This window comes from Cicer arietinum, chromosome 4 (genome assembly GCF_000331145.2).
Source record: "Cicer arietinum cultivar CDC Frontier isolate Library 1 chromosome 4, Cicar.CDCFrontier_v2.0, whole genome shotgun sequence".
NCBI classification, from domain to species: domain Eukaryota; kingdom Viridiplantae; phylum Streptophyta; class Magnoliopsida; order Fabales; family Fabaceae; genus Cicer; species Cicer arietinum.
The window spans coordinates 63191666-63218917 of record NC_021163.2 but is presented as its reverse complement, the minus strand read 5'-3'; the positions used below and the strand labels follow the sequence as shown (position 1 = coordinate 63218917).

At 32.9% G+C, this 27252-nt stretch overlaps 4 protein-coding genes across 7 annotated transcripts in view; 2 read left to right on the top strand and 2 right to left on the bottom strand.

Moving 5' to 3' along the window:
- The window catches only part of LOC101512730 (uncharacterized), a 13642-nt gene extending 4254 nt beyond the window's left edge, over positions 1 to 9388 (bottom strand). The window contains exons 1-5 of one of the 4 annotated variants that reach the window (XR_012162744.1): positions 8357 to 9388; positions 6948 to 8105; positions 5654 to 6827; positions 5507 to 5548; positions 4443 to 4519 (exon numbers count right to left, since the gene is read on the bottom strand). Coding sequence is in view for 3 of the 4 variants with exons in the window: in XM_027334100.2 (XP_027189901.1) it covers positions 4443 to 4519; positions 5507 to 5548; positions 5664 to 6827; positions 6948 to 8105; positions 8357 to 9097 (3182 nt within the window). In the remaining variant the exon portion in view is untranslated. The remainder of the gene's footprint in view (positions 1 to 4442; positions 4520 to 5506; positions 5549 to 5653; positions 6828 to 6947; positions 8106 to 8356) is intronic. The other 3 variants (XM_027334100.2, XM_004499021.4, XM_004499022.4) reach the window with 3 other exon arrangements.
- Positions 9389 to 15415: 6027 nt separating this feature from the next.
- On the top strand, positions 15416 to 17971 carry LOC101511984 (patatin-like protein 2). Its single transcript, XM_004499018.3, has 7 exons — positions 15416 to 15682; positions 16175 to 16356; positions 16466 to 16655; positions 16731 to 16892; positions 16972 to 17274; positions 17360 to 17535; positions 17623 to 17971. The coding sequence occupies exons 1-7, from the start codon at positions 15539 to 15541 to the stop codon at positions 17720 to 17722; spliced, it is 1257 nt and encodes a 418-aa protein (XP_004499075.1). The 5' UTR covers positions 15416 to 15538; the 3' UTR covers positions 17723 to 17971.
- Positions 17972 to 22322: 4351 nt separating this feature from the next.
- Positions 22323 to 25451, top strand: LOC101511663 (succinate dehydrogenase subunit 5, mitochondrial). Its single transcript, XM_004499017.4, has 4 exons — positions 22323 to 22591; positions 23242 to 23552; positions 23876 to 24061; positions 25139 to 25451. Exons 1-4 carry the CDS (start codon positions 22447 to 22449, stop codon positions 25193 to 25195), a joined length of 699 nt encoding a protein of 232 aa, XP_004499074.1. The 5' UTR covers positions 22323 to 22446; the 3' UTR covers positions 25196 to 25451.
- Positions 25452 to 25757: 306 nt separating this feature from the next.
- Positions 25758 to 26998, bottom strand: LOC101511335 (uncharacterized). Its single transcript, XM_004499016.4, has 2 exons — positions 26765 to 26998; positions 25758 to 26320 (listed from the first exon to the last, which is right to left on the bottom strand). Exons 1-2 carry the CDS (start codon positions 26930 to 26932, stop codon positions 25868 to 25870), a joined length of 621 nt encoding a protein of 206 aa, XP_004499073.1. The 5' UTR covers positions 26933 to 26998; the 3' UTR covers positions 25758 to 25867.
- Between the last annotated feature and the right edge of the window lie 254 nt (positions 26999 to 27252).

Here is a 27252-nt window from a genome sequence, read left to right as displayed (position 1 = left end):
GGTCAAGGTTCTTGGGCCCGATTTCAAAAACCTAATTGGGCCAATCGCGAAGGGGAAGGGAACAGATTTGCAAACCCTAACCAGACTAGTAACAATGTGGGTAAAATGCGTACCGGGCTGGGTCCTCCTCCCAATTCTACTCCTCCTTCACGTCTTAACTCTAGTGACGTTTCACGCCGTCACTCACGCGGCGTTCGCCATTTACCAAGCGCAGAGGTTAATGAGCGTCGCGCGAAGGGACTCTGTTTTCGTTGCAATGAACGATGGGATCCCCTCCATCAATGCGCAACGAAGCAGTTACGATTGATTATCTTGGGGGACGATGAAGTGGTCAACGATGAAGGAGAGATTGTGGTGCTGGAGGCCAAGTCGGAAGAAGAGATTGCACAAGAGGAGTTAGAATGTAAAGGGATGGGAGTTTTCGGTGTATCCACCACTCCAAACCAGGTTCGAACAATGAAAATAGAGGGCTGTTTGCAAGGTGCGCCTATTTTGGTTCTTATTGACAGTGGAGCCACGCATAATTTCATATCTCCTAAGGTGGTTGAAGCTCTAGGGCTGCCTATGGTACCTTCTACTCCCTTGGGCGTCAAGTTAGGAGATGGTCATCGTGTCCTAACTATGGGTAGGTGTAAGGGAATTCAGATGGATGTGGGAACGGTGCAGATTTGTTTTGATGCTTATGTGTTGGAGTTAGGGGGTGTGGATCTGATTTTGGGAGTTGTTTGGCTGGAAACTTTGGGGAAGGTGACCATGGATTGGAAAGAAATGTCTATGGTGTTCAACCATAAGGGCAGTATGGTGAAACTCCTTGGCCAAGCCTTAGATGAGAAGATGGCTACTTTCCAAAGCATCATCACTTCTTCCCGGCTGATAACAGACTGCGAATGGCCTACCTTGATGGAGGTGGTAGGTTCACAAGTGCCTCGTGTCTCAGATCAACAGACTAAGGAGTTGCAAAAGTTGTTAGATCAGTTTGCTATTGTATTTAAAGAAATCCAGGGTCTTCCTCCTACAAGAAACATTAGCCATTCCATTGAACTTCTGCAGGGTGCTGGTCCGGTAAGTGTGAGGCCTTACAAATATCCTCATTTACACAAGGATGAAATTGAAAAACAGATTCAGATCCTTATGCAGCAGGGGGTGATTCGAAACAGCACTAGTGCTTTCTCTAGCCCCGTTATTTTGGTCAAGAAGAAGGATCAATCTTGGCGCATGTGTGTAGATTACCGTGCACTTAACAAGGTTACAATTCAAGATAAGTATCCTATCCCTGTGGTAGATGAATTGTTAGATGAGTTACATGGCTCGGGTTATTTCTCTAAGATTGATCTTAAATCTGGTTATCATCAAATTCGTATGAAGGAAGAGGATATTCATAAAACTGCATTTCGTACTCATGAGGGTCACTATGAGTTTATGGTGATGCCATTTGGCCTTACCAATGCCCCTGCAACCTTTCAATCAGTGATGAATGATATTTTTAAGCCTTTTTTAAGGAAGTTTGTATTGGTTTTTTTTGATGACATACTAGTGTACAGCGATAGTTGGACTGCTCATTTGCAGCACTTGGAGATGGTTCTAAACATTTTGAAACAACATCAGTTTGTGGCTAACGGAAAGAAGTGTGCTTTTGGTAAACACCAAGTTGAATACTTGGGTCATGTCATTTCCAAAGCAGGGGTTGCTGTGGATCCTGCCAAGGTTAGCAGTGTGTTACAATGGCCAGTCCCTAAGAACGTCAAGGGGGTGAGGGGTTTTTTGGGATTAACAGGTTACTATAGAAAATTTATAGCTAACTATGGGAATATTGCTAAACCCTTGACCGAGTTGACAAAGAAGGATGGTTTTAGATGGAATGTTGCGGCTGCCGAAGCTTTTGAGAAATTAAAAGTAGCTGTTACAACTGCCCCAGTTTTAGCTATGCCTAATTTCAAATTCCCTTTTGAAATTGAATGTGATGCCTCTGGAAAAGGGGTTGGTGCTGTGTTGTTGCAATCTAAACATCCCATTGCGTATTTTAGCAAGGCTTTTGAATCATCTAGGCTATCTAAATCGGCCTATGATAAGGAGTTAATGGCTTTGGTGTTAGCTATTCAACATTGGAGACATTATTTGTTAGGAAGGCGGTTTGTGGTTTATTCTGATCAAAAGAGCCTAAAACACTTGTTACAGCAACGCATTACCACAGTAAATCAACAGGAATGGATGGCTAAGTTGTTGGGTTTTGACTTTGAGGTGGTGTATAAGGTGGGAGTGGAAAATAAGGTGGCTGATGCTTTATCTAGACAACATGAGGATGCTGAAATTCATGCTCTTAAATCCTATCCTATTTGGCAGCAGAGCAGCCAATTGCAACAAGAGGTATCGAAGGATCCCTGGCTTAAAAGCATTGTGGAGGCTATTCAAAAGGATGTTACTGCCAAACCTGGGTTTTCCTTAAAAGGTGGCATCTTATTCTACAAAAATAGGTTAGTTATACCGGCTAACTCACCACTTATTGAAGATCTACTTAAGGATTTTCATTCTTCCCCTAGTGGGGGTCACTCCGGCTACCTACGCACTTATAGGAGAATGGCAGGGACTTTTTATTGGCAAGGGATGATGAAAAGGGTGCAAGATTTTGTGAAAGCTTGTGACACTTGTCAACGTCAAAAATATGCCGCGACTACGCCTAGTGGGTTACTACAGCCGCTACCTATTCCAGTTTTGGTGTGGAGTGAGATATCTATGGATTTCATTACTTGTTTGCCCAAAAGTAATGGATTTGAAGCTATTTTGGTGGTGGTGGATCGTCTCTCCAAGTATAGTCATTTCATTCCTCTTAAACATCCATTTACTGCTCGCTCCATTGCTGCTATTTTTGTGAAGGAGGTGGTTAGACTGCATGGAATTCCGGAGTCAATTCTTAGTGATCGTGATCCCTTGTTTGTGAGTATTTTTTGGAAAGAGTTGTTCAAGCTAGTAGGTACGGTGCTTAAAATGTCTTCGGCATACCATCCCCAAACTGATGGCCAAACAGAAGTGATTAATCGCTGTTTAGAGGCCTATCTACGTTGTTTTATTGCAGATCAACCTAAGTCATGGGCACATTGGATTCCTTGGGCAGAACTATGGTACAATACCACATTCCATGTTTCCACAGGGTTTACCCCTTTTGAGGTGGTGTATGGCAGGAGACCTCCAGTATTGGTGCATTTTTTGGAGGGAGAAACCAGAGTAGAAGCTGTAGCCCAGGAGTTAAGAGACAGGGATGAAGCTTTGCGTCAATTGAAAGCTAATTTACTCAAAGCTCAAGAGTACATGAAATACCAAGCTGATAAAAAACGCAAGGCAGTTCAATTTGAGATTGGTGATTGGGTTTTCCTCAAATTACGTCCCCATCGACAGCAATCGGTGGTGCATAGAATTCATCAAAAATTGGCTCCCAGATTTTTTGGTCCTTATCAAGTCATTAAGAAGATAGGGCAGGTTGCTTACAAGCTACAGTTACCAGCAACATCTAAAATACATCCTACTTTTCATGTTTCTCTATTGAAGAAAGCTGTAGGCAATTATACTGCTACAACTCAATTACCTAGCAGTTTGGAGTCTGACACTGGGGATATTATTCCTGCTAAGGTTTTGTCATGGAGGGATAAGTTTGATGGTGGGCAGCATAAGCGAGAATGGTTGATTCAATGGGAAGGCATGGATGTCGGAGATGCTACCTAGGAAGAGGAACTGCTGCTGAAGAGTCAATTCCCTGATTTGCGCCTTGAGGACAAGGCTACTATTGAAGGTGGGGGTGATGATAGGAATGGGCTGGGCCCCACAAGTGATGAGGGGGATCTCTTAGTAAATAGAGATGAGGTGGGGCCTAAGCAATGGCAAGTATATGTGAGAAAGAATAAGAAAGGGGATGCAGAAAAATAATGATTGCCTAGCTGGCATAGGGAGTTAATATTCCACTAATAAATAGGATTTAATATTCCACTAATAAATAGGATTTAATATTCCACTAATAAAGGGGAGTGTGTCCAAAGATAGCTGGATGGTTTTTATTTTCATTTTTCAGTTACACCTTAGAGGTTGGGCAGTAAGAGAATTGTTTTCTCTAACTGAGGAGCATTAGCTCTGGAATCATTTTCTGTTTTCTTATCAATTAATACAATAATTCTTTTCATCTAATTCTATCTTATCTCTGCTCTATCATTTACAAAGTCTGAATTGTTTCAAAATTTTCATACATGATCATCAAGATAATATAACAATAACAGGATTTATCAGTTGGATTGGTTAATTTCATACTTCATACAAATCCAAAAAAAAAATCATACTTTATAAGATTGACACTTCAAAAGATGCATGTCCATCATAAAATGAACAAGCAAACAAATGAGTGCATAACAAAACTCCACTGCATGTATTGAATATGACAACTCTCAAGCAGCCACACTAACCTGTGGGTAACAAAAACAACAGGTCGATTCCCAATTCCTGCAGCAACAAGCTTTTCCAGTAGCATAGAACTAACTTCCTGCAAGTTTTAAATAAACATTTATATAAACTACAATGTAACTGGAAAATAAAGCAACAAATGTGAGGAGAGCCAAGGGAGAGATAAAAGAGACCTGCCAACCACAACAACGTAGAGGCAGTTATAGGGAATTAAGAAATTCAAAAATTCGATTGCAGAAAAGTGAGTATAGATAGATCAGGATTTTAAAATATTGCAATTTGGAGAAGTTAGTGAGCTTTGGCGGAACGGTAAGGTTACTTGCTGCCTTGCGTTGTGACCTGAAGGTCACGGGTTCAAATTCTAAAAACATCCTCTCTGCTTGCAGGGTTAAGGCTGCATACAACTTTCACCAAGCTCTACCTAGTCGGAGCCTCGTGCAGCAGGCCTCTTTTTGGCGAGGTTAGCTTGCACAGGTTCTAATGGATTTACATTTAGCTCTCCTTCGTTGAGTAAAAAGATAAACTTGTTTAAGGTAGTGGAAAATTATGAAGTATTACTTCAGCGCTGTCATATATGTCTGTAGTTTGCTAATTGGAATGCGAAAAAGAGCAAACTAATAACGCAAAAACTGTAAAAAAATATTTGTTTACAACCCATCTATCAAGATCACAGTAAACATTATTTAATCCACCAAAAAATCAGGCTCATTTAAAAAAGAATTCATTTAAGCATGGGGATAAAAGCAAGATAAAAAATATTTTAGAGCCACAAATATACTTGGTAATTAGTACATTGCACAGAACCAAGTGTTCAGTAGTGGTGTTTAATATTGACTGCACAATCATGTAATAGTGCTTCCAGTATTGGACAATAAGAACAAATGCTAAAATTGAACTTTGAAGTCGGCGTATGAAACGCTCCACAATGAATACAGCATTAACAGTGATGTATTTCCTAAATAACTTAAAAGTTGAAGTTAATGGTGGAGAAGTTAAGTGTGATTCTGTTTCTTAAACTATTGATCTAGTAACAATGCATAAAGAGGTGAGGTGAAGAAAGTGTAACCTGAAGAGGCAGGCTAGCTCCAGACCACTGTGTGAGATTAGTCTGTATAAAGCATCAGGAGTTAAATGCAGGAGAAGGGGATCACAAAAGCAAACAAGATTTATAAACTACAGTCATATTTCTACGGCAAACAGATCAAAATCTTACAAAGTCAAACCTTGTATCTGAGGGTAAACATGCGAGCATGGGGAAAATCACTGGAAAGCCATTCACCAGGCCAAAAGGTTCCGAGCTTTCCAGCTTCCTCGTCAATCTTCTCCACCAAGGTAGACATAGTTGAGGATTTGTCCTCAGATATACGCCATGTTTTGTAAGGGCCACCACGGAGGCCATGGACAAAAACCACATCTAGTGGAGGACAATATGCATCAGGGTTGTGTCTGGTTGAATCAATTGAACAACTAAAGCATGCACCATCATTCAAGGGTTTTGTCCCATCCTCAACATCAGGAGATGTGGCCACAGATATGTTTTTTGAGAAAGATCCTTGTCGATCTGTTCCATTGAGACACTTCCAGTGAGGAAGATGAGAATTTATCAAGAATATCATGTCATCATAACGGGGACACATATTATTATTCTCTACACTGGCGCCGCCGCCGGCACCACCACTGGAAGGGCTTGCACTGTCAGACTTTCCATTAATCTGGTCATTGCAAAATATATTTAACAGAGCTGCTCTGGCATAACTTTGCAACTTAAGGTCACTGCAACCCGGAATTTTCCCATTAGCACAATCATCAAGCCAACTGCACCAAGTTTCATCAGCTACTATTACCTTCTTGACTCTGGGAAGTAGTGAGAGGATGGTCAACAATCGAGCAGCATGCCTGCGGATATGAGCTGTAGGTGGAACTCGGACACTAGCTGGATCATTTATATCTGATTTAGGTGGTTCCTCACCGTCATTTGGTTTCCTCTCCTGCCCCTCATGTGCTCTTGATGATGCATCATAAGCCTCCATCGCAGCCAGTCTCTCATAATCGTCATTCAACAAAAAGCGCCTCAGCAAACATAAAATGCCAAAATCAACAATCTTGTCCTTAGACTCAGAGTCTTCTGCACAAACTTCAGTCAGAGCCTTAATACCTTTAAGAGTTGCAAAGGCAGAATCAGCAGCCCCAATTTTAGGCAGGCTATCTTTTTTTAAATTTTTAAAAGGCCCTGCTAATGGTTCCAGAGAAAGAAAATCTGCCAGTGGGTTTATGTCCTCAGAATTAGACACAATTCTCAATTGTTTAGCTGCCAGATTAACAACAGCACTAGAAAGCTGATTTGCAACTTGTGCAGCAGAAGCAATATTTGCATTATTGATTAAAGTCTGCAAAAGTTAAGACAGCTAAAATATACATCAAAAGTTGACTTGGAGTTGAAGCAGCACAATGAGATAACTATAGCATGTTGATTTTTATCAGAAACAGAGACAAAATTATTTTTATACCTTAACTTTATCACTTCTGGGTTGACTGGCTGCTTTTTCAATTGATTTCTTGATGGAATTTTGTACTTCATTTAACAGCATAGCCAACCATCCTTGGGAAAGTGGTACAGATGTTGCTCCATAATCTTCTAGGATCTGAGAGAGAATTTTTATGGCTGAATTCCGTATAACATCAGAAGAATATGTTCCAAAAACCCAGGGAATGAGAATGCCTGACCATTTTTGACTCTCTTCGAGAGAGAAATGACGATCCCCAGTAACAAGTAGTTCTAATGCCTTTGCTGTTGCTTCTTGCAGCTGCTTATGCTTAGTTGTCTGCTTAGCAATGTCTCTCATCGAACTAAGACCCTTCTCCATCACTGTCTTCTGAACACTAGGACTCCTTTCAACAGATAACAGAAAAGCAGAAAAAGCTACCCGAGCCAACGAAACATCTTCATGCTTACATGCAAGAGATATAGTAGAAAGAAGATTGGAACTCCAATCAGAAACAGATTCATTCAAAGGTGTATCGCGATCTTCTAAAAGCAACCGCACCACCAAACTCGCATGCCATTTTACAGATCTCTCAGGTGCCATTAAAGCAGACAAAACAGCATTTCCATCCTGATCTAGTTCCTGAATACGAGATCTATTCAACTGTGACGCTGTTGCCCAGTTCGCCAACGCCCAGGTAGCAAAAGGAACAGCAACATGTTCACAGTGCAAATCATCCCAAAGACCAGGTACAACAACAGACGACATATTGTGTTTTACCAGCGAATCATCAAACTTATGGTACACAAGGGTTGTTGGTGTACCATGCTTCAACAGTTCATCATCATCAGAATCAGCGTCATCCAACTCCATTGCATTGCGGGTCCTTGAAAGCCCTAAAACAGTGGTACCTTCAAGTATCTTGATTCCAATCCCTTTCCTGCCTGTCCCACCATCATCGTCGTCGTCAGGCGGCTCGTCCAAATGCAAACCTCCTTCCTCGATAACTTGTAGGGCTGCAGCAATATCTCTAGTTTCAGCATTTCCCGGCAACGACGGCTTAAAAGATATCACTTCTGCTTTGCCACAGCTGGATGTAACAATGTCCATAATAGCAGCCACAAGCATGCTCCTACCTTTCAAAGAGTCAGAAACATCAAATGCACTACGTCTTGAATTCTGCTGCCATAAAAAATTGCATGATGTCACCAACGCTCAAAAACAAAAACAAAAAGACACAACCTACAACATCTCTACAGTGAACCTTGCATTCAATTATGTAATATATATCTAGAATTACCATAGCAAGAAAATAAATAAATCTAAATTATACAATGCATTATTAAAGAAAAAAACGATAACATCTACAATTCAAGCTTAGTAAAATCGATTATTACAACAAAGAAAGAAAACTTAGGCATAGAATCAGTTACCGTCTTCTTCTTGGAACGCCGAGGCTTGCAAGAAAAGATAAACCTCAGAAGATTTGGAACGGCGTGAGGTCGCGCAAACACAGCTGGAGAAACATTAGGGTCCGCAATCAAATACGCCAGCGCTCTCGCCGCCTCCGCCTGAGTACCTCCACCGGCGTCTTTCATAACAGCAACAGAATCGAGAAGCCAATCCAGGACGGCGCCGCCACCGGCACCAACAATCGCTGCTCTGCGGCTGGAGTTCGCAGCAGCGATGTCGGCTAGCAAAGCCGCCACGCGAATCTCGAAGCCGGAGCGGACTTCTTGATTCGCCGACGACAACACCGAATGTAGCGACTGCCATAAAACCGTGGCGGCGACACCGGTTCGTTTAACGTGATGGAAAATCCTGTTGACATAATCAGCGGAGCGATGCGCGGCGTGCTCCGCGTTGGCGTAGATAGAATTAAAGGTTCCGGCATGATCGGATTCGCGTTGGCGGCCGTAATCATAGGAGAGAAATGCGACGGAAGCAACAAAGGCGGCGGAGAGAGCGATAACGGAGGTTCTTGAGAGAAATGAGGAAGTTGAAATTCTCGAGAGAGTGTTGGGAAGGGGTAAAGGGGTAATTTGGGAATTTTGTTGAAGAGATTTATCAGGTGAATGTGAATTGATATGTTTATTGGAAGAAGATGATGAAATGTACTTGCGAGGATGATGGAAACGAAAAAGGGGTCGTGTTCTAAAACAGATTCGATGCATGTTGTTTAATTATTTATTTATATAATTGCAATGTGGTGAGAATAATAGCATAGTTGAGAAAGAGAGAAAAGAAGAGAAGTGGGTCGTTGATTTGATTTTGATTTTGATTTTGATTTTATGTTATTGTTTTGTGTTTTAGAAATTGCAGGCGAAGATGGCGGGAGTATATCTCGGTTTTGTGCATGAAATGGATAATATTGATATTGATAGTGTATAAGTCTCTATATAGGGATTAAGGAATGTTATCACGGGAATATGCCATACCAATACCCTCGATTGATGATTGCTCATTCTCCCATATTTTGTTCACAAGATATTAAATACGTTACTTCTTCGTGTAATGTATTTTAGTCAAAAATTCTAATAAAAATCTAAGAAAATCTGCCATCTCGATTTGGTTTTGGATCGTGACTCATAGGAATATTGGGCTTGGGCCGGAGCCCATCATCGTAATGGAAGAATGTTGTACCAGAGCTTCATTTCCATCCCACGTTCCAAACAAGAGAAATTTTTTTTATTTTAAAAATTATTTAAATATTTAACAATCGTAGATAATACTCTTTAGAAGTAAAAAACGGTGATTTGATTGGTATTAATTCAACATGATATACATATTTATTTGTTTTATTTTATCAAATTAATATTATTTAAGTTATTGTCTCAGTCATAAAAATAAAAATATCACTAACATTTACTTTTAAGAAATAATATTTATTGTCGTTAAAATGTTAAACATTTTAAAAATTCAATGTGTGGTGGATCATGATGCATAGATTAGAATTCACATACTTTTAAATAAAAAATAATTATGTTTTGTTCTTTATATATGCATGTACTTTCATATGGAATCGTAACTTTTTTAAAAATAAAAGGTTAAAAATATTGTCTTTTTTTAGACCGTTTTAGGACATACAAAAATTGGTTATTTATTGTACTATGGGTGATGCTTTTTCACCATCCTCGTTTCTTAAAATCTTAAAAAATTTGCATCTCTATTTTTGGAATACTTCTATTTATTGGTGAGATTTGAGATCCTGACTAATTTTATTATTTATCAATTTTTTTTTTTTTTTTTGCTACAAGCACAATTGGGAACTAAGTAAAAGGTAGTTGATTGTACTCTCAAATATTTAAGTAGATTGTCTAAAATAAATTATCAACAAGACTAATGACCTCGCCACGTTATTAAAATAAAAACTCTAAACAATATAACTATAACAGTTGAATGTCACGTAAAATAAAATTTGCTTTATCTCTTTATGAGAGAACAAATTCAAATAGTAGAACTTAGGTAGTTAAGAAAAATCATACATTTAAAATTATTTTATATGACACTTTTAAATCAATATTTAAAAAAAAATAGACTTTCACACAAGAACAAATGATTATGAAAGTATTATTATAATTAAAGTTAAATATTTTAATTGATTGAATAATTATAATTGATTTAAAGTGTAAAAAACATTTACATTAACTTCAGTATATATACATTTTTACATTTTTTTTATTGCATATTTTTAATTAAATATGTATGAGACGATGTCACTTTGAATAATCATATCCCTTATATTATTTTAGAGGCTTGTAGAATTATTTTATGATATTAACTTTCATGCACGAGTAAATGATTATAAAAATACTATTATGAATTTATGATTAAAGTTAAACATTTTAATTGATTGAATGATTATAATTAATTTAAATTTTAAAAAACATTTACATTGACATCAGTATAGATACATTTTTATATTATTTTATTGCATATTTTTAATTAAATAATGTTAATCCAAATTAACAATGGTCATTTATCAAAAAGTGGAATAGCATATTGGTTAAGACCGATAGCGAAATCACCTTTGTCTAATTCCAATTCATGAAGCTTCCAAAGTCATATCCATAATTATCAAACAATTATGTTCATTGATATTCAAATATTAATAGCCATTTTAGTCATTTTGTCCTTGGTCACAATGACCAAAATGTTTCATCCATAGATTTCTCTTAATGAAACGAAGTATGTTATTAGCAGCGATTTTGGTCAATGATTCAGCTTCAATCCATTTGATAAAATAGTTCTATTGCTGCTACCAAGAACTTCACTTGTCTTGGGGCCAATGGGAATGGTCCTAGTATGTTTATTCCCCACCAAGAAAAAGGTTGTGACCAACTTAGCACATAGAGCTCTATAGGGGGAGCTAGATGGAATATGGATTAGACCTAATCATTTATGAAATTAGTCTTCTCTAATGAATAAGGTTAACAACCATATTCCATATCACAAATGAGTTAATTGTCTCAATGGATTAGTAGTGGTATTATAAAAGTATAATTATGGTTAGAGTCAAAAAAAATTAAATGATCAAATGATTATAATTGATTGAAAACTATAAAAAAACATTTAAAATAACATCAGTGTATATAAACTTTTACGTTTTTTTATTGGATATTTCTTTATTAAATTATGTTAATCCATATTTATTATAATTATATAAAATGTAAGGATTTAGCATATATAATTTGTTTTATTATCTAATATTATTTGTACATTGTTAAAGCTTGTGTTTTGTTATATTGTTGTTTCAACGACAAATGTTAGAAACAACGAGATGATAGAGTTTGAAGATGCATCTCATATTAAAAATAAGTTTGTGAGTTTGATATAAAGAAAAATTTCTTAAAATATTCCATAGTTTTAAGATAGTGTACTGACATTACAAAATAGCTTTATACTTTAATGCAATCATATCTATTCAACTTGTCACATTATATTGTATAGTTTTTAAATCAACGATAATTATCTAACTATCTGACGCCGTTACGAGTTATGATTGGATGACAATATAAAATTGTTTTACACTGTTAATACAATACATTTATTCTCTATTTTATTTTCAATGATTATAAAAGATACCCAAAAAAGTATATTGAGCGTTCTGTATATAGAGCTAGTAGAGACTTAGCAAATTTTCTACTGATAACTAATTTTATTATCTCTAATACAAAAATATAACTAATAGAGATTTAACAAACTAACTTCATTATTTTTAACAATAAGTGATTTATAAATGATCAATATTCTTACTTTTATAATTCTTATTTTTAAATAATTAAGTAAGGAATAAGCAACACCTGATAAACGGTGTTAAAATGTTTCATATTGGATGTGATAATGTATGATAAAGTATTTATAAATAGTAAATAATTTTTATCCTATATGTCGATTCCATGAGAGTTGTGTAGGTCTTAAATCTATAGAAAATAAATAAGTTAATGGGATTTTTTTCCAAACCAAAGACTAATAAATTAATCTAGAAACAAATAAAAGGATTTTTAGACCTATTCTTCTTTGGAATGGACACACGAGTTGAATAATACAAGGACAGATAAGTTAGACTAGGTTCCCTCCCAAGCAACTCCATTTCCAGATAATATCCGCCTTCGAGGAAGTAGTGAATGAAAATCTTCACTGTTATTTTAGATTAAAACAAGACTTTTTTTCCTGCTATTGATCCACTCACAATTTGACACTAATGATATTTCGTGTACGTATGTTTTGGTTTCTTCCTACATATTTTAAAAGAAAAATAAGAAAAGAAAATGAGAAAATCATACTCACTAGCCTAACTAAGTCATATAAATAGACCAAATAAAACGTTTTGCCCAAGCAACGGCACAAGAAACAAAAAATAAACCGTGTTCATTGATTTGTATGTTTTAGAAAAGTAAAGGAGAGGTGGGAAAAAAAATAAGAGAAAGAGATAAGTTAAATTTTGAAACTTTAAAAATTGTATTTGAAAAATAATATTAATTATTTATTTAATTATCATTAACTAATATTACATATTTTGTTAACTAATTCATCTATTAACTAATAATTCATGTATTAACTAATTGACGGTAAGAGTTGTTTATAACTATAATTCATCTATTAATTAATTGATCTATGAAGATCCATTTATAACTGAATTCATATTCAAATATCAATTCATCTATTAACTAATTGATATGTCAAGGATAATTATCAAATTTTTTTAACAAATTAATTATTGATATTTTCTTCACTTAAATTTAATGATTTCGTAGATAAATACACAAATAAATGAAATGATGATATTAGTCCATACATTTCTATTACAAATAAGTATTTAGTGGTAACTTTTATGTATACCATTTATGTATTAAGTGATAAATTAAAAAAAAATACAAAGTGTAAAAATAATTTTCACTTAAAACTTGATTATACAAAGAACACAAAAATAGATGCCAACCATATGAGTATACAAAAATATACACCATGAGCATAATAGTAAGATTATGTTTCATAGATATATAATATAGATAGAAAATATGTTATAGAATATATACAACAAATAATATAAATTTAAAAAAGATGAGAGAATTGAAAAAATAATAGAGATAACATAAATGGAAAGAATAAAAAATATGAAAATGAAAGAGAGAATAGAATAGAAGTGAATAGAAGAGAATAGAAGTGAAAAGTTTATTTTTGTTACAAAATTAGATTAGAGAAAGAAGTTATTTGTGCTACACAAAAGTGAGTAATTATTTTTTAGAATAATAATATCAATAATTGATAAATAAATTAAATGTTGATGTTACATGCACACATACATCACCAATTATGAGTAGTTATAATGTTAACTATTTATTTACTCATTTTATTAACTTTTTACTTTAGATAATCTAAATTTGTGGTGGTGTGTGTGTGTATATATATATATATATATATATATATATATATTATATATTAAAATGTTTACAAAAATAATGTATATAATAAATACAATTTTTCTCTTAGTTAATTGTTGAGTGAAATATCATAATATTTATAAAGGATTTAATATTATAATTTTCTTGTTCTTTTATAGAAAATATCATAATAAAATACACATTCATTTGTTTATTAAGAGATTAATATTTAAAAGTACACGATGATATTAGAGGTTGAGGTAAGAATATAAATTTAAAATATTTGAGGTGTTAACTAAGTAGTAAAAACTCACTCTTGTAATTTCAATGTCCTGAATTTAAATTTTCTCAATGACAATTATAAAATAATTATTAATATCACTTTGATTAATATCAATTTCTTGTTCCTTATTTAATATATATATATATATATACATATATATATATATATATATATATATATATAAATTTAAAAGGTTGTTTAAAGAATATGAATAGTGAAATTTAAATAAAAAAACAAGTGATAGATAAAATGTATTGAAAATTGTAAAAGTGAAAAGTAAGAGAGGGTGTATTTGTAAGTGTGAATCATATGAAAATTAAATTTCAAAGATAGAATGACATGAAGGAAAGATAAAATTAAGAAATATGCTAACAAGTATCATAAAAATATTTGTTAAGAAAATAAAAGACATGTATGTATTATATGAAAAATATCAATTTTTTAAGAAGTTGAATGCATAATTTTCAAAATTAAATTTTTACATTTGGTGTTTTGACACTTGTTAGCATTTTTCTCAAATTAAAATGACTAATCTATCCTAAATATTAATGATGTGATAAAATTATAGATATGAGTATTTTTGATGTTTTGCTTAACACTTGTAATAAACATAAAGAGATTTAGAGGGGGCACACATGTATTGAGGGGCCCTCCCTCTTATATACATATTACATACTAATTTAGTGTATAATAACACATAACAACAAAAAGCACACACATATAATGGTAATATGGTATTATTACATATATTTTTTATAATTCCTTATCATTCATGATATATTTAATAATTATCTATTAAATATGGTATTTATATTTTATGTAACTGTTTTTTTTCTTTCAAAAAATATCTATTTGTAACTTTATTTTATGTAAAAAAAAAAAAAAAAAAAATTAACCTCCCGTTTTTAATCCATCCCTGATTATAGATATATAATAGATAATGATTTCTTCTCGTCTGATTTAAAAAATAAGGGGTGCTACTACCTATGCATTCTAATAATATACTAGTTGCCTTGATTGCACTAGTTGCATTAGAAGTCAACTTCCTTATTTATATTTTTGGCATTGATTGAACTAGACATTTTCTTCTTATTTTTTATTTTTATAAATGCACTAGACATTTTCTTTTTCTTTTTTATTTTTATAAATACACTAGATATTTTCAAAGAAGGAGTTGAACATTAATTATTCTAAATTTATAAGCATTACGCAGCCCCCCTTGACGGCTAGCTCCATTTAAGATGCATGTGGACGGGGTCAAGTCAAATAAAATTTCTATGGGATATTCCAGTCCACTATAAATACCATAATCAAACATCATCATATTACAAACTTATCTTTGTTCAATATTCATTCATAATTATTTGCATACCACTTTCTTTCAAGTACAACTTTCTCATTAGCATTAATCTTTAGTACTCAAAACTTAAGAGATACTCTATTTCTCTATGGAGGGAGTCACAAAGTTATCCGTTGAACAAATTCAGCCCCCCACTTATGGTAACTTAGTGACCATTCTTAGCATTGATGGAGGTGGTATTAGGGGCCTCATCCCTGCCACAATTATTGAATTTCTTGAATCTCAGCTTCAGGTATGAAATTAAAATATATATTGGGTATTGCTAGTCTAAATTAAAGTTATTTTATTTTTATATTTAATCTTGGACATATTACACAATATACCTGACTCTTCAAATAAACTGGTTAATTAAGCGTGTAAATTTATTTAAACAAGAATCATGTAAATTATATATATTTGTGCGTTTATAAAAAATATAGATTTAGATTTTCTATAATTGTTGCAAGATGCAAAAATTATTGGAATATTTATATATTAGATGGTTTCTACGATCATTAATTGTGAACCTATACGGTGAAGATTTTTAGAAGTCTTTATTAATTTGATTTTTTTTCTTTTCATAAGTGTCCTGGTTAATTTGTATATTAAAAAAGTGTAGAACAAAATGAGTTAATGAAATTAAGAGTATATGATAAATTATTTTTATAAGATATTTGAAGAAGTGATTAGGGAATGCAAATAGTATGAAAATTAATAAAATAAAAATGAATTGTTTGAAATGCAGGAGTTGGATGGTGAAGATGCAAGACTTGCAGATTACTTTGATGTGATATCAGGAACAAGTACAGGAGGTCTTGTAACTGCCATGATAGCTGCTCCTGATAAAAATAACCGTCCACTTTTTGCTGCCAAAGATATTAAACCCTTTTACCTTGAACATTGCCCAAAAATTTTCCCACAACATAGGTAATTCATAATTAACTAATAAATGATATATTTTTTTAATCTAAAAGATGAGTTATGATTATACAAATGAAATAGAGATATAATGGAGGAATTGAATAATATATTACAGAGGGCTAGGTGGGATAATGTTAGCAAAGGTAGTGAGATCACTTGGAGGACCAAAATATGATGGAAAATATCTTCATGATGTTATAAGAGAGAAACTTGGAGACATTCGGTTGCATGAGACCATCACCAACATTGTTATTCCCACATTCGACATCAAGTCTTTGCAGCCAATTATTTTCTCATCTTATCAGGTAATTAAAATTGTAAGATATTTGAAGTCAACGATTATGATTAATTGTGTATAACAAATGAATTAATTTATGCAGCTTGAGAAATCACCTTGTTTGGATGCTAAACTCTCTGACATATGTATTAGTACATCTGCTGCACCTACTTATCTACCTGCTTACAATTTCACCAATAAAGATCCAAACAATCATGAAGAGGAATTCAATCTCATTGATGGTGGTGTTTGTGCAAATAATCCGGTAACTAATTTAATTACTTCTTATTAAATATTTTATTTAGATAATTTATTTATTACAACTAATTTAATTTATGAAACAGGCTTTAGTTGCTATGAATGAAGTAACAAAGCAGATAATAAATCAAAGTCCAGATTTCTTTCCAATAAAGCCCCTGGAATATGGTCGATTTCTGATTATTTCATTAGGAACTGGAACAGCAAAAAATGAGGAAAAATTTAGTGCAGATATAGCAGCAAAATGGGGGTTATTAGGTTGGCTAACAAATAGTGGTTCTAATCCTTTAATCGATGTTTTTACTCAATCAAGTGGTGATATGGTTGATTTTCATTTATCTTGTGTCACTCAAGCTCTTCATTCACAGGATAATTACCTTCGAATTCAGGTTTTTTTTTTTTTTAATTCATATTCTTTATTGTATTCCACATATTATTATTAATAAAATAATAAATTTTACAATTAATATGTAGGATGACACATTGACCGGAGATGTTTCTTCCGTTGACATTGCTACGGAAGAGAATTTGGAGAAACTGTGTGAAATTGGCGATAAGTTATTGAAGAAACCTGTTTCTAGGGTTAATTTAGAAAATGGTCACTTTGAACCTGTGATCGATGGAGAAACCAATGAACAAGCTCTTAAAAGGTAATTAAGATTAATTAGTGGTCGTGGTGCATTTTAATTACCATTAATTGATCATTATAATAACACGTTTGATTTGAATACATTCAGGCTTGCAAAAACACTTTCACAAGAGAGAAGACTTCGTGACATGAGGTCCCCACACACAAATAAAAGCCATTTACTTTCAGCCATTCATACTTATAATTAAAAGTGTTTGAGTGCCTCACCTTCAATATTATTCAAATATGTTGCTTGTACAAGAAAACACATTTGTAACATATGTGCTCTAAAAGTCAATAAGATTTAGACTGTAACATATTTTATATATAGATCAAAAGTTTGATCATTTATTGAGTAATGTAATCCAAGTAGTTTATTGTTTTAATTTTTTGTTTCCTTCAAGTTTATGTACCAATTGCATGTCAACTCATTTGAAACAATGTATTATTGCTCTCAATTCATTTGTTCATATATTCACTATTACTCTCATATATACAAATATAAAGCTGAATACTCACATGAATAGAGATTAGATTTTGCAATCATATATTCACTATCACTCTCATTTTCTTTTCCCTTCTTCTTCTTCTCTCAATATTACTCTCTTAATTCCGCGTGTGAATTACATCTCTCCCTCAACACATCTTTCTCGGCCACACACACCAACACTCTCTTACAAGTTACAACCAACCACATCAACCCGGTTCCACCCTCCACAACCAGGTTAACTCGTGGGTCATCATTATGGATTTGACGTACACACAAACGGCCACAACTTACTCACATTCGGGTCCAATTTACCCGACTCGATATAATAGGAGCCCCAAAAATACGGGTGACCCAAACACACCCCAAGAATATCCATTTTAAGATCCGAATTCGAATATCCATATATTTAAAGGAAATCCGTTAATCAAATTACTTAATTTAAAAATCAGTTTAACAAATTCAAAAAAAAATTAATCTCAATTAAAATTTTGTTAGAAATTTTTTAAAATTTATCCTTCTAAAAAAATATTATAAAAAATATAAAAATTTTCAACAATAAAATTGCAACACTTTTTTTTTGAAATTTTTTATATCTATTTTTTTTGAAAAAAAACAATATTTTTTTGTCAAAATAATTTCAAAGTTCTTTTTTCGAAGAATTAGTTCGAAATCGATATTAATTAAAAATTTGTTCAAAATATTAAAGTGATTTATATTTATAAATCAATTTCAAACCGGTTCAGAACTGCACTGAATTTGTTTTGAAAGTGATTTTTAAAAACTAAACCAAACTACTAATGTGGTTTAATTTAATTCAATTTTTACATTATGAATATCCTAATGACAAAACACTTTATAATATATTTTTTTTGTATTGATTGAAATTTATAATAATCTCATTCAATTACGATGAAATCCATATAAGTTGTTTGGTTTGAATTGAAGTTTGAGTTGGAGTTGAAGTGTTCCTCCTCCATTGGAATTTGGAAGCAATACTCCAATACAAGCCACAAGGGATGGTGAATACTCCGAGAGATGGAATTGGATATGGATACCTCGTGGCTTTACTTTCATGTTTTTCATACTCTATCTACTAGTGTAAAAGAACCGGGCAAGGTTAATAATTGCTCTTAAAAATTATTCACTTTTAATAAATGTATTTTTAAAAATTTATTAATTATGTTAAAAGAAATCTCTTAAATATATTAATAATTAATATATTTCAGTATATTTGTTAGTGATTCCATATTATATAACTAAAATACAATACTTCTATTATATATATATATATATATATATATATATATATATATATGATATTGTTTATTTTTTTTTTATTTTTATTACTCTTTTGATTTGATATATTTAAAGTATCATATATGATTAAAGTATATAAACATTTATATCTGATACACATCTTTTAAATGATCACACGTTTTTAAATATTATATACTTTTTTCGGTCTTATATGTAAACAACAAAAACTATTTTCACATTGAATCAAAAAATAATTAATCTTATTAATTTTCTCAAAATAATATAACATAATAATTATATTTTATAATTTGCCCCACATAATAATCTATGCAAAAATAGTCTATAACTAAAAATATAACTTAAAATAGTCTATAAAAAATTGATAATCCAAATTAAAAAATTAATTAATTCTTAATATAATTTTGTTTTGAAAAATAATTAATTTTTCTTATAAATATTTGAGGATTTGCCGACGAATATTTATCATGATTCAGACCTCAAGGTGTTTAGGTGTAACGACATAAGATCAAACCGAAAAAATCAACGATTTAGGGTTTTCTTCATAATTACCTTAGGCCTTTATATAGCATTCAGCCCAACCTCTCCTCACTTGTACTCCTACAATTAGACTTGTATATCATTATTTATAATTTTAATCATTTAATTTATTAAAATATCATTAAGTGAATAGTAAAAAATAAAATAAATTTCGATATCTTGATCATACCCTACATTTTTAAATTTCTGAAAAAGTAAGAAAAAAAAATGTGAACTTCTCTAATCAGAAATTTTATTTTCGGTAGTTACACTTCAATATAAAAAATTTCAAAATTTCAAATCTCTGTTTGAAGGGTCGACATGTCCCAATTAGGGAGGTCCCAATTTTTTTTTAGGAATCATGACGTTAAGATGTTGTGATTTACTGATTTTATGAACTCAATTTGTTTGAAATGGTTGATTTACTGATTCACTGATGTTAGGAGCTTCATGAAGAAGTCTATATGGTTCATCCACAAGGAGTTTCTCATAATCAGGGGAAATGTGTAAGTTAAAAAAAGCTCCATGTGATCTTAAATAGGCTTATCGAGCTTGGTTTGATAAATTATTTATTGTGATCTTAAATAGGCTTATCTAGTGAACATGATTATGTATTGTTTATAAGGTATATCACTTATGGTCGCATTATACTTTCTATGTATGTTGATGATATGATTATTACAGGTGATGATGTTAGTGGAATCAATGAGTTGAAATTGCAGTTAGCCAAGTAGTTTGAGATGAAGGACTCGGGAACTCTTCGTTATTTCTTGAGGATTGAAGTTGCTTACTCCCTAGAGGCTATCTTCTTTCTCAATCTAAGTACATTGTCAACATTTTTGACCATGCTCGTCTTTCTGATACTAGAGCATCAAATACTCCTTTTGAGTTGAATGTGAAATATGCTCTATCGGATGGTGTTCCTTTACCAAATCCCACTTAGTATCGTACTTTGGTTGATAGCTTGGTGTATCTTACGATTATCAGACCTAATATTGCTATGATATCCATGTTGTCATTCAGTTTGTTGTCTCTCCCACTATAGTATATTGGGCAATGGTTCTTCGTATTCTTTGAGGAACTCAATTTCAAAGTCTTCTCTTTCCATCGTCATCGTTATTGGAGTTACGTGCTTATTCTGATACTGATTGAGCTGGTGACACCATATATCGTAAATTCACCACAAGGTTTTGTATATTTCTTAGAGATTCTCTTATTTCTTGGGAAAGTATGAAATAAGACATTATTTATCGCTCTTCTACAAAAGTTGAGTATCGTGATATGACATTCACTACTGCCGTTGGCTTTTTGTTTGATATGGGTATCTCTCTTTTTGAGCCAACTCTGGTGCACTACGATAACAAGAGTGCTATTCAAATTGCTCATAATGCGGTCTTTCATGAGAGCACCAATCACATTGAGGTTGATTGTCATCTTATTCGTCATCATCTTCATCATGAAACCGTTAATCTACTGTTTGTCTCTTCTTCCTTACAAATTGCTGATTTATTCACAAAGATGCATTCCATTAAACATTTTCGTTTTTTAGTTGACAAACTCTCGATGATCCATGTTAATGTATCGTAAGTTTGAAGGCAAATGTTAGATAATGATATATATATATATATATATATTATATATATATATTGTAACTCTATTAACTTTATGTTATGAAATCCTAGAAGGATTGTCTCTTCTTCTTCCTCTTTTCCATGTTTATCATTGTTAACAATTACAATTGGAGTTCGATTTTTTAGTGAGTGATTTTTCACTCGTCGATCTAAGTCTAAAAATCTATGACGATTCAATAATAAAATGATAATATATAAAAACCATTTTATTGAATGTAAGTGTGCAAATTTCATATGAATGAAGACGTTACTAATAATCAGTTTTTTTTTAAAGAAAAAACTATTATTGATAAAGACAAATTTTAATGTCTACCCGTTTAAAGTGTTCTATTATTAATTGTTACTTACAAATTTTCAAAATTATATTAACGACAAATATTATCTCATAAAAATAGTATCAATTATTAAGGCTATTTATTATAAAGTTGAGAAAATGAGTTTAATATAAGATTTTTTACAATAGGGTCGAGAAAATGAATTGTAATGGATTTTTCTTGTGTCTCACCATTGAAGCTTAGATGATCATTTTGTATTTGATTTTATATTAAATTTTGTGTTTAATAATTTTACTCAAACTAATCTTTAGACTTTAATTAATAATTTAATTAAACTGACAAATATCGATATTATTAAATAGAATTTAAAATCTTAAAATTATATGAAAATTATATGAAATTTTTAAATACATGTAGAACCAAATTAATAAAGTGACTATTTAGGTGGTAAAGAATGGGAAGGCTAGGAGCAATAGAGTATCACCAATAATCAAGCATATTTTATTCCTCACTAATACAGTAATATTACTACCTACCAACTATTTAGTTGTATTAATTAAAAATAAAAATAAAAATAAAAATAAAAACTATTTAATTGCAACTTACTTCTTAAAAATATGAGAGGGGTTAATTACATCATTTATTTCCTTCCCGTTAACGAGACGAGAAGAAATTAAAGAGGCGAAAACACAGTTGCAATCGAACTTGTTGTGTGAGCTTTCCGAAACCGAAAATCGCGTAAGATGAAGACGATGATGAGATTCAGATCCTTATTCCTCCGATCACTCACCTCTTCCAGATCGTATTCTACTACCTTCGCCGCCGCTGCTTCCGCCAATAACACCCTCCGAACCCTTTCTTCCCCTCGCTTTTCCTCTCCTTCCTCAGGTATTCTCGCTACCTATTTTCTCAATCCTATTCAATTTCAATTTTACAACACTTCATTTATTATACGTATTTTGATCCCATAGCGTCGATTGAATCATGCTTCATATTCAAAACCATTGAACTGAAAAAATAAAATACATGTTAAGGCTTTCTAGTCTATTAATTGTGTATTATTAAATTAAGCTAGGGTATGTCTATTATGGATTTTAATTTTGCATTTAGTTGTATGTAATGTGAACATTTGATGATTAATTTGTAGCATAAGACACTCAAGAATTGAAGGCGTGACTCGTGCCCGAGTTTGTATTAGTTCTTATTATTAATTAATGGTTGAAATTTGTAGCGCAAGACTTTATATTGAAGGTGTGTCTGCTGTTTGAAACCGATGCGATTGGTATTACCGATGTCTATGTTTCAGTGTCAGTGTTGTGTTTGGTATCTGTATTTGTTTCAAGTGCTTTATAGAAAATTAACAATTGATGTTCCAGTACATATGATGATTTGTTATGCATGTGCTTGAAAAATCAACGGTTGATTTTAATTTTTGTATTAGTGGTTGAGTTTATGTAAAGGGAAATGCTCACTTTAGAGGAGCTAAATGTGACTATCCATTATTTGCTGAATCTGTGTTTTTTTTCAAACATTCACAGAATGCAGGTCGCCTTTCTCGATGGGCGTAGGGAGCTTGAGATTTTATAGTGAAGAAGTGACCCACATGCCTGACATTAAAGACCCTGAACTCTACAGCGTTTTCAAGGATTTGCTGGCTGAAAATTGGAGTGATATTTCAGATGCTGTCGTTTCTGATGCTAAGCATGCATTATCTAAAAATACCGAGGACAAAACTGGCAAGGAGGTTGTGACTAATGTGTTCCGTGCTGCCCAGGCTGTTGAGGAGTTTGGTGGGATTCTTGTCACCTTGAAAATGGAAATCGATGACAGCCTTGGAATAAGCGGCGAGGTATTTTGATTTCACACACGCATATATATATAAGACCTAGCTGGGAAACTAGTTCCAAAAAATGGAGTCACTGCATCAGTAAATTGAGATTGTTGGATGGAGATAAAACTCACGTTGTACCTCGGCAATGTGGGTTCGAAATAAGTACTCTTAATATTGACCTGCTTGATCTTCATCCAACGATTCCAATATGCTGATTGTAATGACTATATCAATTTTTTACGGTAGCAAATCCTGGTCCGATATATTAGAGACACTACTGCATTCTCTTCCCATTCACTCATTACATTTGGTTGCTGATTTGAGTTTTTATTTCTACTTAGGATGTAAAGCCTTTGCCTGAACATATGAACAAAGCTCTGCATACCATTTTTGATCGCTACACTACCTATTTGAATGCTTTTGGGCCTGAGGAGAACTATCTGCGGAAGAAGGTGGAGCAGGAGTTGGGGACAAAGATGATACACTTAAAGATGAGATGCAGTGGCCTTGGTTCTGAGTGGGGAAAGGTATCGTATATATTTCACTCATTACTACCTATTTATCTGATAGTATTTTGAGTTTAAAATGTTTTTATCAATGGTTTATGGCTCCCAATGGGGGCAAGTTTCTAAACCTCTATGGCAGCATGACAGATAGTCTGATTGCTGCTGAGTTGATGTGTGGTGCCAAGTTCTTTTGCTGTTAAAATATCTTGTTTTCTTAAAATGTGAAGAATATTACAAACTGGAATATATTTCAACTAAGACTTTTGCTAGGAATGCACATTTTTCTATTGGTTGAAATTCATATGGTTCTATCAAAATTATGTGGGCCTCAAATGATTTAGTAAGACTCATTTGAATTTCAATCAATAGGAGAGAACATATAGAGAAAGAGTGTATTAGATAGTGTGCTGCTAGCACTTCTCTTCATTCTTCAACTACTAAAACATTGATGACTGAAGGATAGAAGAGAAGAGCTTCAAAGCTGCAGTTATGTGTTAGTTTTTAGAGTTCTCTGCCGTGTACAATGTTTTTCTTGTTATTTTGACTCAAGAGACCTACTCATAAAATCTCAAGCTAATTGATTGAATGAAAAATGCAAAACAATCTGCCACTTTCCTCTGGCATTTGCCATAGCATGATAGTTGATGACTGACCCTCCCCATGACTAACCCCCTGACACCGCCAACTGAAGACACTGAATGTTTATGGTGAAACCTCGTTTTGACAATTTCAGTTTTTTTTGTGCACTTGCAAGTTGCATCATTCAATTGTATTAAGACCTTGAAAATACGTAGTTAAATTATTTTGTATGTCACATTCACTGGAAGATCAAATTTAACTTTTTTCAGTTAAATTATTTTGTATGTCACATTCAATACGTAGTTAATTTTTTTGTGCACTTGCAAGTTGCATCATTCAATTTGTTGCATTCTTTAATTTTTCAGTTTTTTTTCTTTGTTCTCTATCCCAGCTTGTTTGATCATTATTTTCCATGTGAATAGTTTTTGTTCAAACTAATATATGAGTTTATGCTGTTCTATTAATAGTTACATACCAATTCCTGATCCCTTGGCATATCTGGTGTTTTATGTTGTGCAGGTTACGGTTCTGGGAACTTCTGGACTTGCGGGTTCATATGTTGAGCAAAGAGCATAGAAGAAATATTTTAGAAACGATGCATGTAATTGTTTGTTTCTTATATATCATGTTCTTGATGCCTGTAGACTCCTGACTCGTTTGTTCTCATGCGATTGATCGCAAGGAAATAATAGCTTCTAACTTTGTCAACTGAGAATGTTTTCCATCATTTTCAATGTCATTTTCCATAAGCTGAAAATGCTGGTGAAATTTGAAGTACTTTGTATTTGTATATTAAGAAATGAAAATAACATATCAGGAGGTTGGTTATTTATATGAGCTACCCTCGTTTGTATCTACTAATCTACACCCATTATCTGCTAGCACGAATCACAGGAAACAATACGTGTGTAATATGGAAAAGCACATACCATGTTTCATTGAAATGTCCATGACTTCATGAATGTGAAGACATTTGTGTCAGACAATTGAATGAAATGTTACAATGGGCAAGCGAAAAGGGTGACGCTAGTTTTCATTTTCTCCCATTTTTTGACCATTCCAACGATCAAATTGAATATGAATGTATTTTATAACAAGTCAACTTTCGATTGTTTGTTGCAAGATAATAACAATAGTCTGTTTTCAAAGCCTGTGCTAGTCCTTATTCAATAATGTTCAACCAGTTCGGATTCTTACAGTTCTGATTTTTATCAGAACAGGAAACAAAAATAAGTACAGCTACATAATTCAAGTAACTTTCGTACTTGATTGTATTTTTCGATACAACCATGACTCAGATGGTGACTTTGGCAGTGGTGGAAGTAACACAGCTTTACGACAGAGACCAAAAGGCCATCCCTCACAGTGACAAAACTCATGAATTATAGAACGCCTCCAATATTCTGACAAGTCAAGTTCATTCAAGCTTGAACATCTTGAAAGATTAGTCTTCACAGAATAAAATTGTTCCCCATTAGCACTTGAAGAAGAATAGCATGAGAAACAACTTTTAACTGATAAAAACTCTTCTCTTTCACCTTGTTCTTCATCACCTCCCTCCTTTGCTTGTGGCTCCATTTTCCCTGTTACACACAATTCTTTTGTTGCAGGAATATATACCCAGGAAAAACTCTCCCTCAATTGGCTTGGCTTGTGCTTTTGTTTCTGCATGGCACGACTCCTAACGGCTGAGACAATCACCTGATGAAATAGCACAAAAGAACAATAACAATTTCACCTCCAAAGTCTTGACTTATGTGAAGAATCATGGGACGACAGGGTCGTAGATCATACTCATGGGAGAGGTAGAAAACATAAGTGTATTAATGAGGCAAAATCTTATTAAGAATCATTTTGATTTATAAAAAATAGTGAATTTTATACATAATTGTTCTATTTATAGAGTTCAATTGCACCAACTAATTAACTAACCAACTTTTAACTAATTCTTAATATAACTATTTACTCTTAATAATATATGTTATGTTAAAGGATCTTAGTCGTCTCATAGGATTATTTCTTATATTAGAATATCTTAGTTTATCTTGTCAAATATTTTAACATATTGAATTTATGCAAAATAAAAGTAGGAACTTTTCAAAAATAGTTTGAATTAAAGTTGAAGAGTGAAGTGAATGTAAATACTTCCTGTTCTTCATCAAGATCACTAATTGGAAACTCCTCTTCAAGTTTTGCATTTGAAATCTTTCGACCAAAAGTTTGACAGTGAGAAAATACTTCCTTCAGAGTAGCTGCAAGGCATTTGCATCTCTTGAAATGGTTTGGTGGCTCCTCATGATAGAAGACACCCATTGTAGAAATGAAAGTAAATTGTTCAACTTTTCCACATAAGATGATATATATTGATGGAAAAAAAAAAGATTGTGTTGATGCTGAAATTGACTAGCTTCATTGATAGTGGCCTTGCAGCTTACTAGTGAAGCCCCACTACTATGCATTTTGTCCTTAAAGGTAAAGTTAAGTTAAAATGGACTAAAAAAATTGACACTTCCACAAGAAAATTCAACTTGTGATTTAAATGCTTATTTGATAATAATATCCCACTGATGTAACTTAGTTTCTTAAAGATTTAAAATGGATACGCATCTCGACCGTCTGATTAATATATTTTA

Excerpts from the sequence above, each read along its gene's own strand:
- LOC101511335 (XM_004499016.4), bottom strand. The coding sequence starts at position 26,932 with ATGGGTGTCTTCTATCATGAGGAGCCACCAAACCATTTCAAGAGATGC. Across the intron at positions 26,321-26,764 it reads ATCTTGATGAAGAACAGGAA|GTGATTGTCTCAGCCGTTAG; the intron begins GTATTTACATTC and ends CTATTTCATCAG.
- LOC101511663 (XM_004499017.4), top strand. The coding sequence starts at position 22,447 with ATGAAGACGATGATGAGATTCAGATCCTTATTCCTCCGATCACTCACC. Across the intron at positions 22,592-23,241 it reads CTTTTCCTCTCCTTCCTCAG|AATGCAGGTCGCCTTTCTCG; the intron begins GTATTCTCGCTA and ends AAACATTCACAG. Across the intron at positions 24,062-25,138 it reads TTGGTTCTGAGTGGGGAAAG|GTTACGGTTCTGGGAACTTC; the intron begins GTATCGTATATA and ends TATGTTGTGCAG.
- LOC101511984 (XM_004499018.3), top strand. The coding sequence starts at position 15,539 with ATGGAGGGAGTCACAAAGTTATCCGTTGAACAAATTCAGCCCCCCACT. Across the intron at positions 16,357-16,465 it reads AAAATTTTCCCACAACATAG|AGGGCTAGGTGGGATAATGT; the intron begins GTAATTCATAAT and ends AATATATTACAG. Across the intron at positions 17,536-17,622 it reads AATGAACAAGCTCTTAAAAG|GCTTGCAAAAACACTTTCAC; the intron begins GTAATTAAGATT and ends GAATACATTCAG.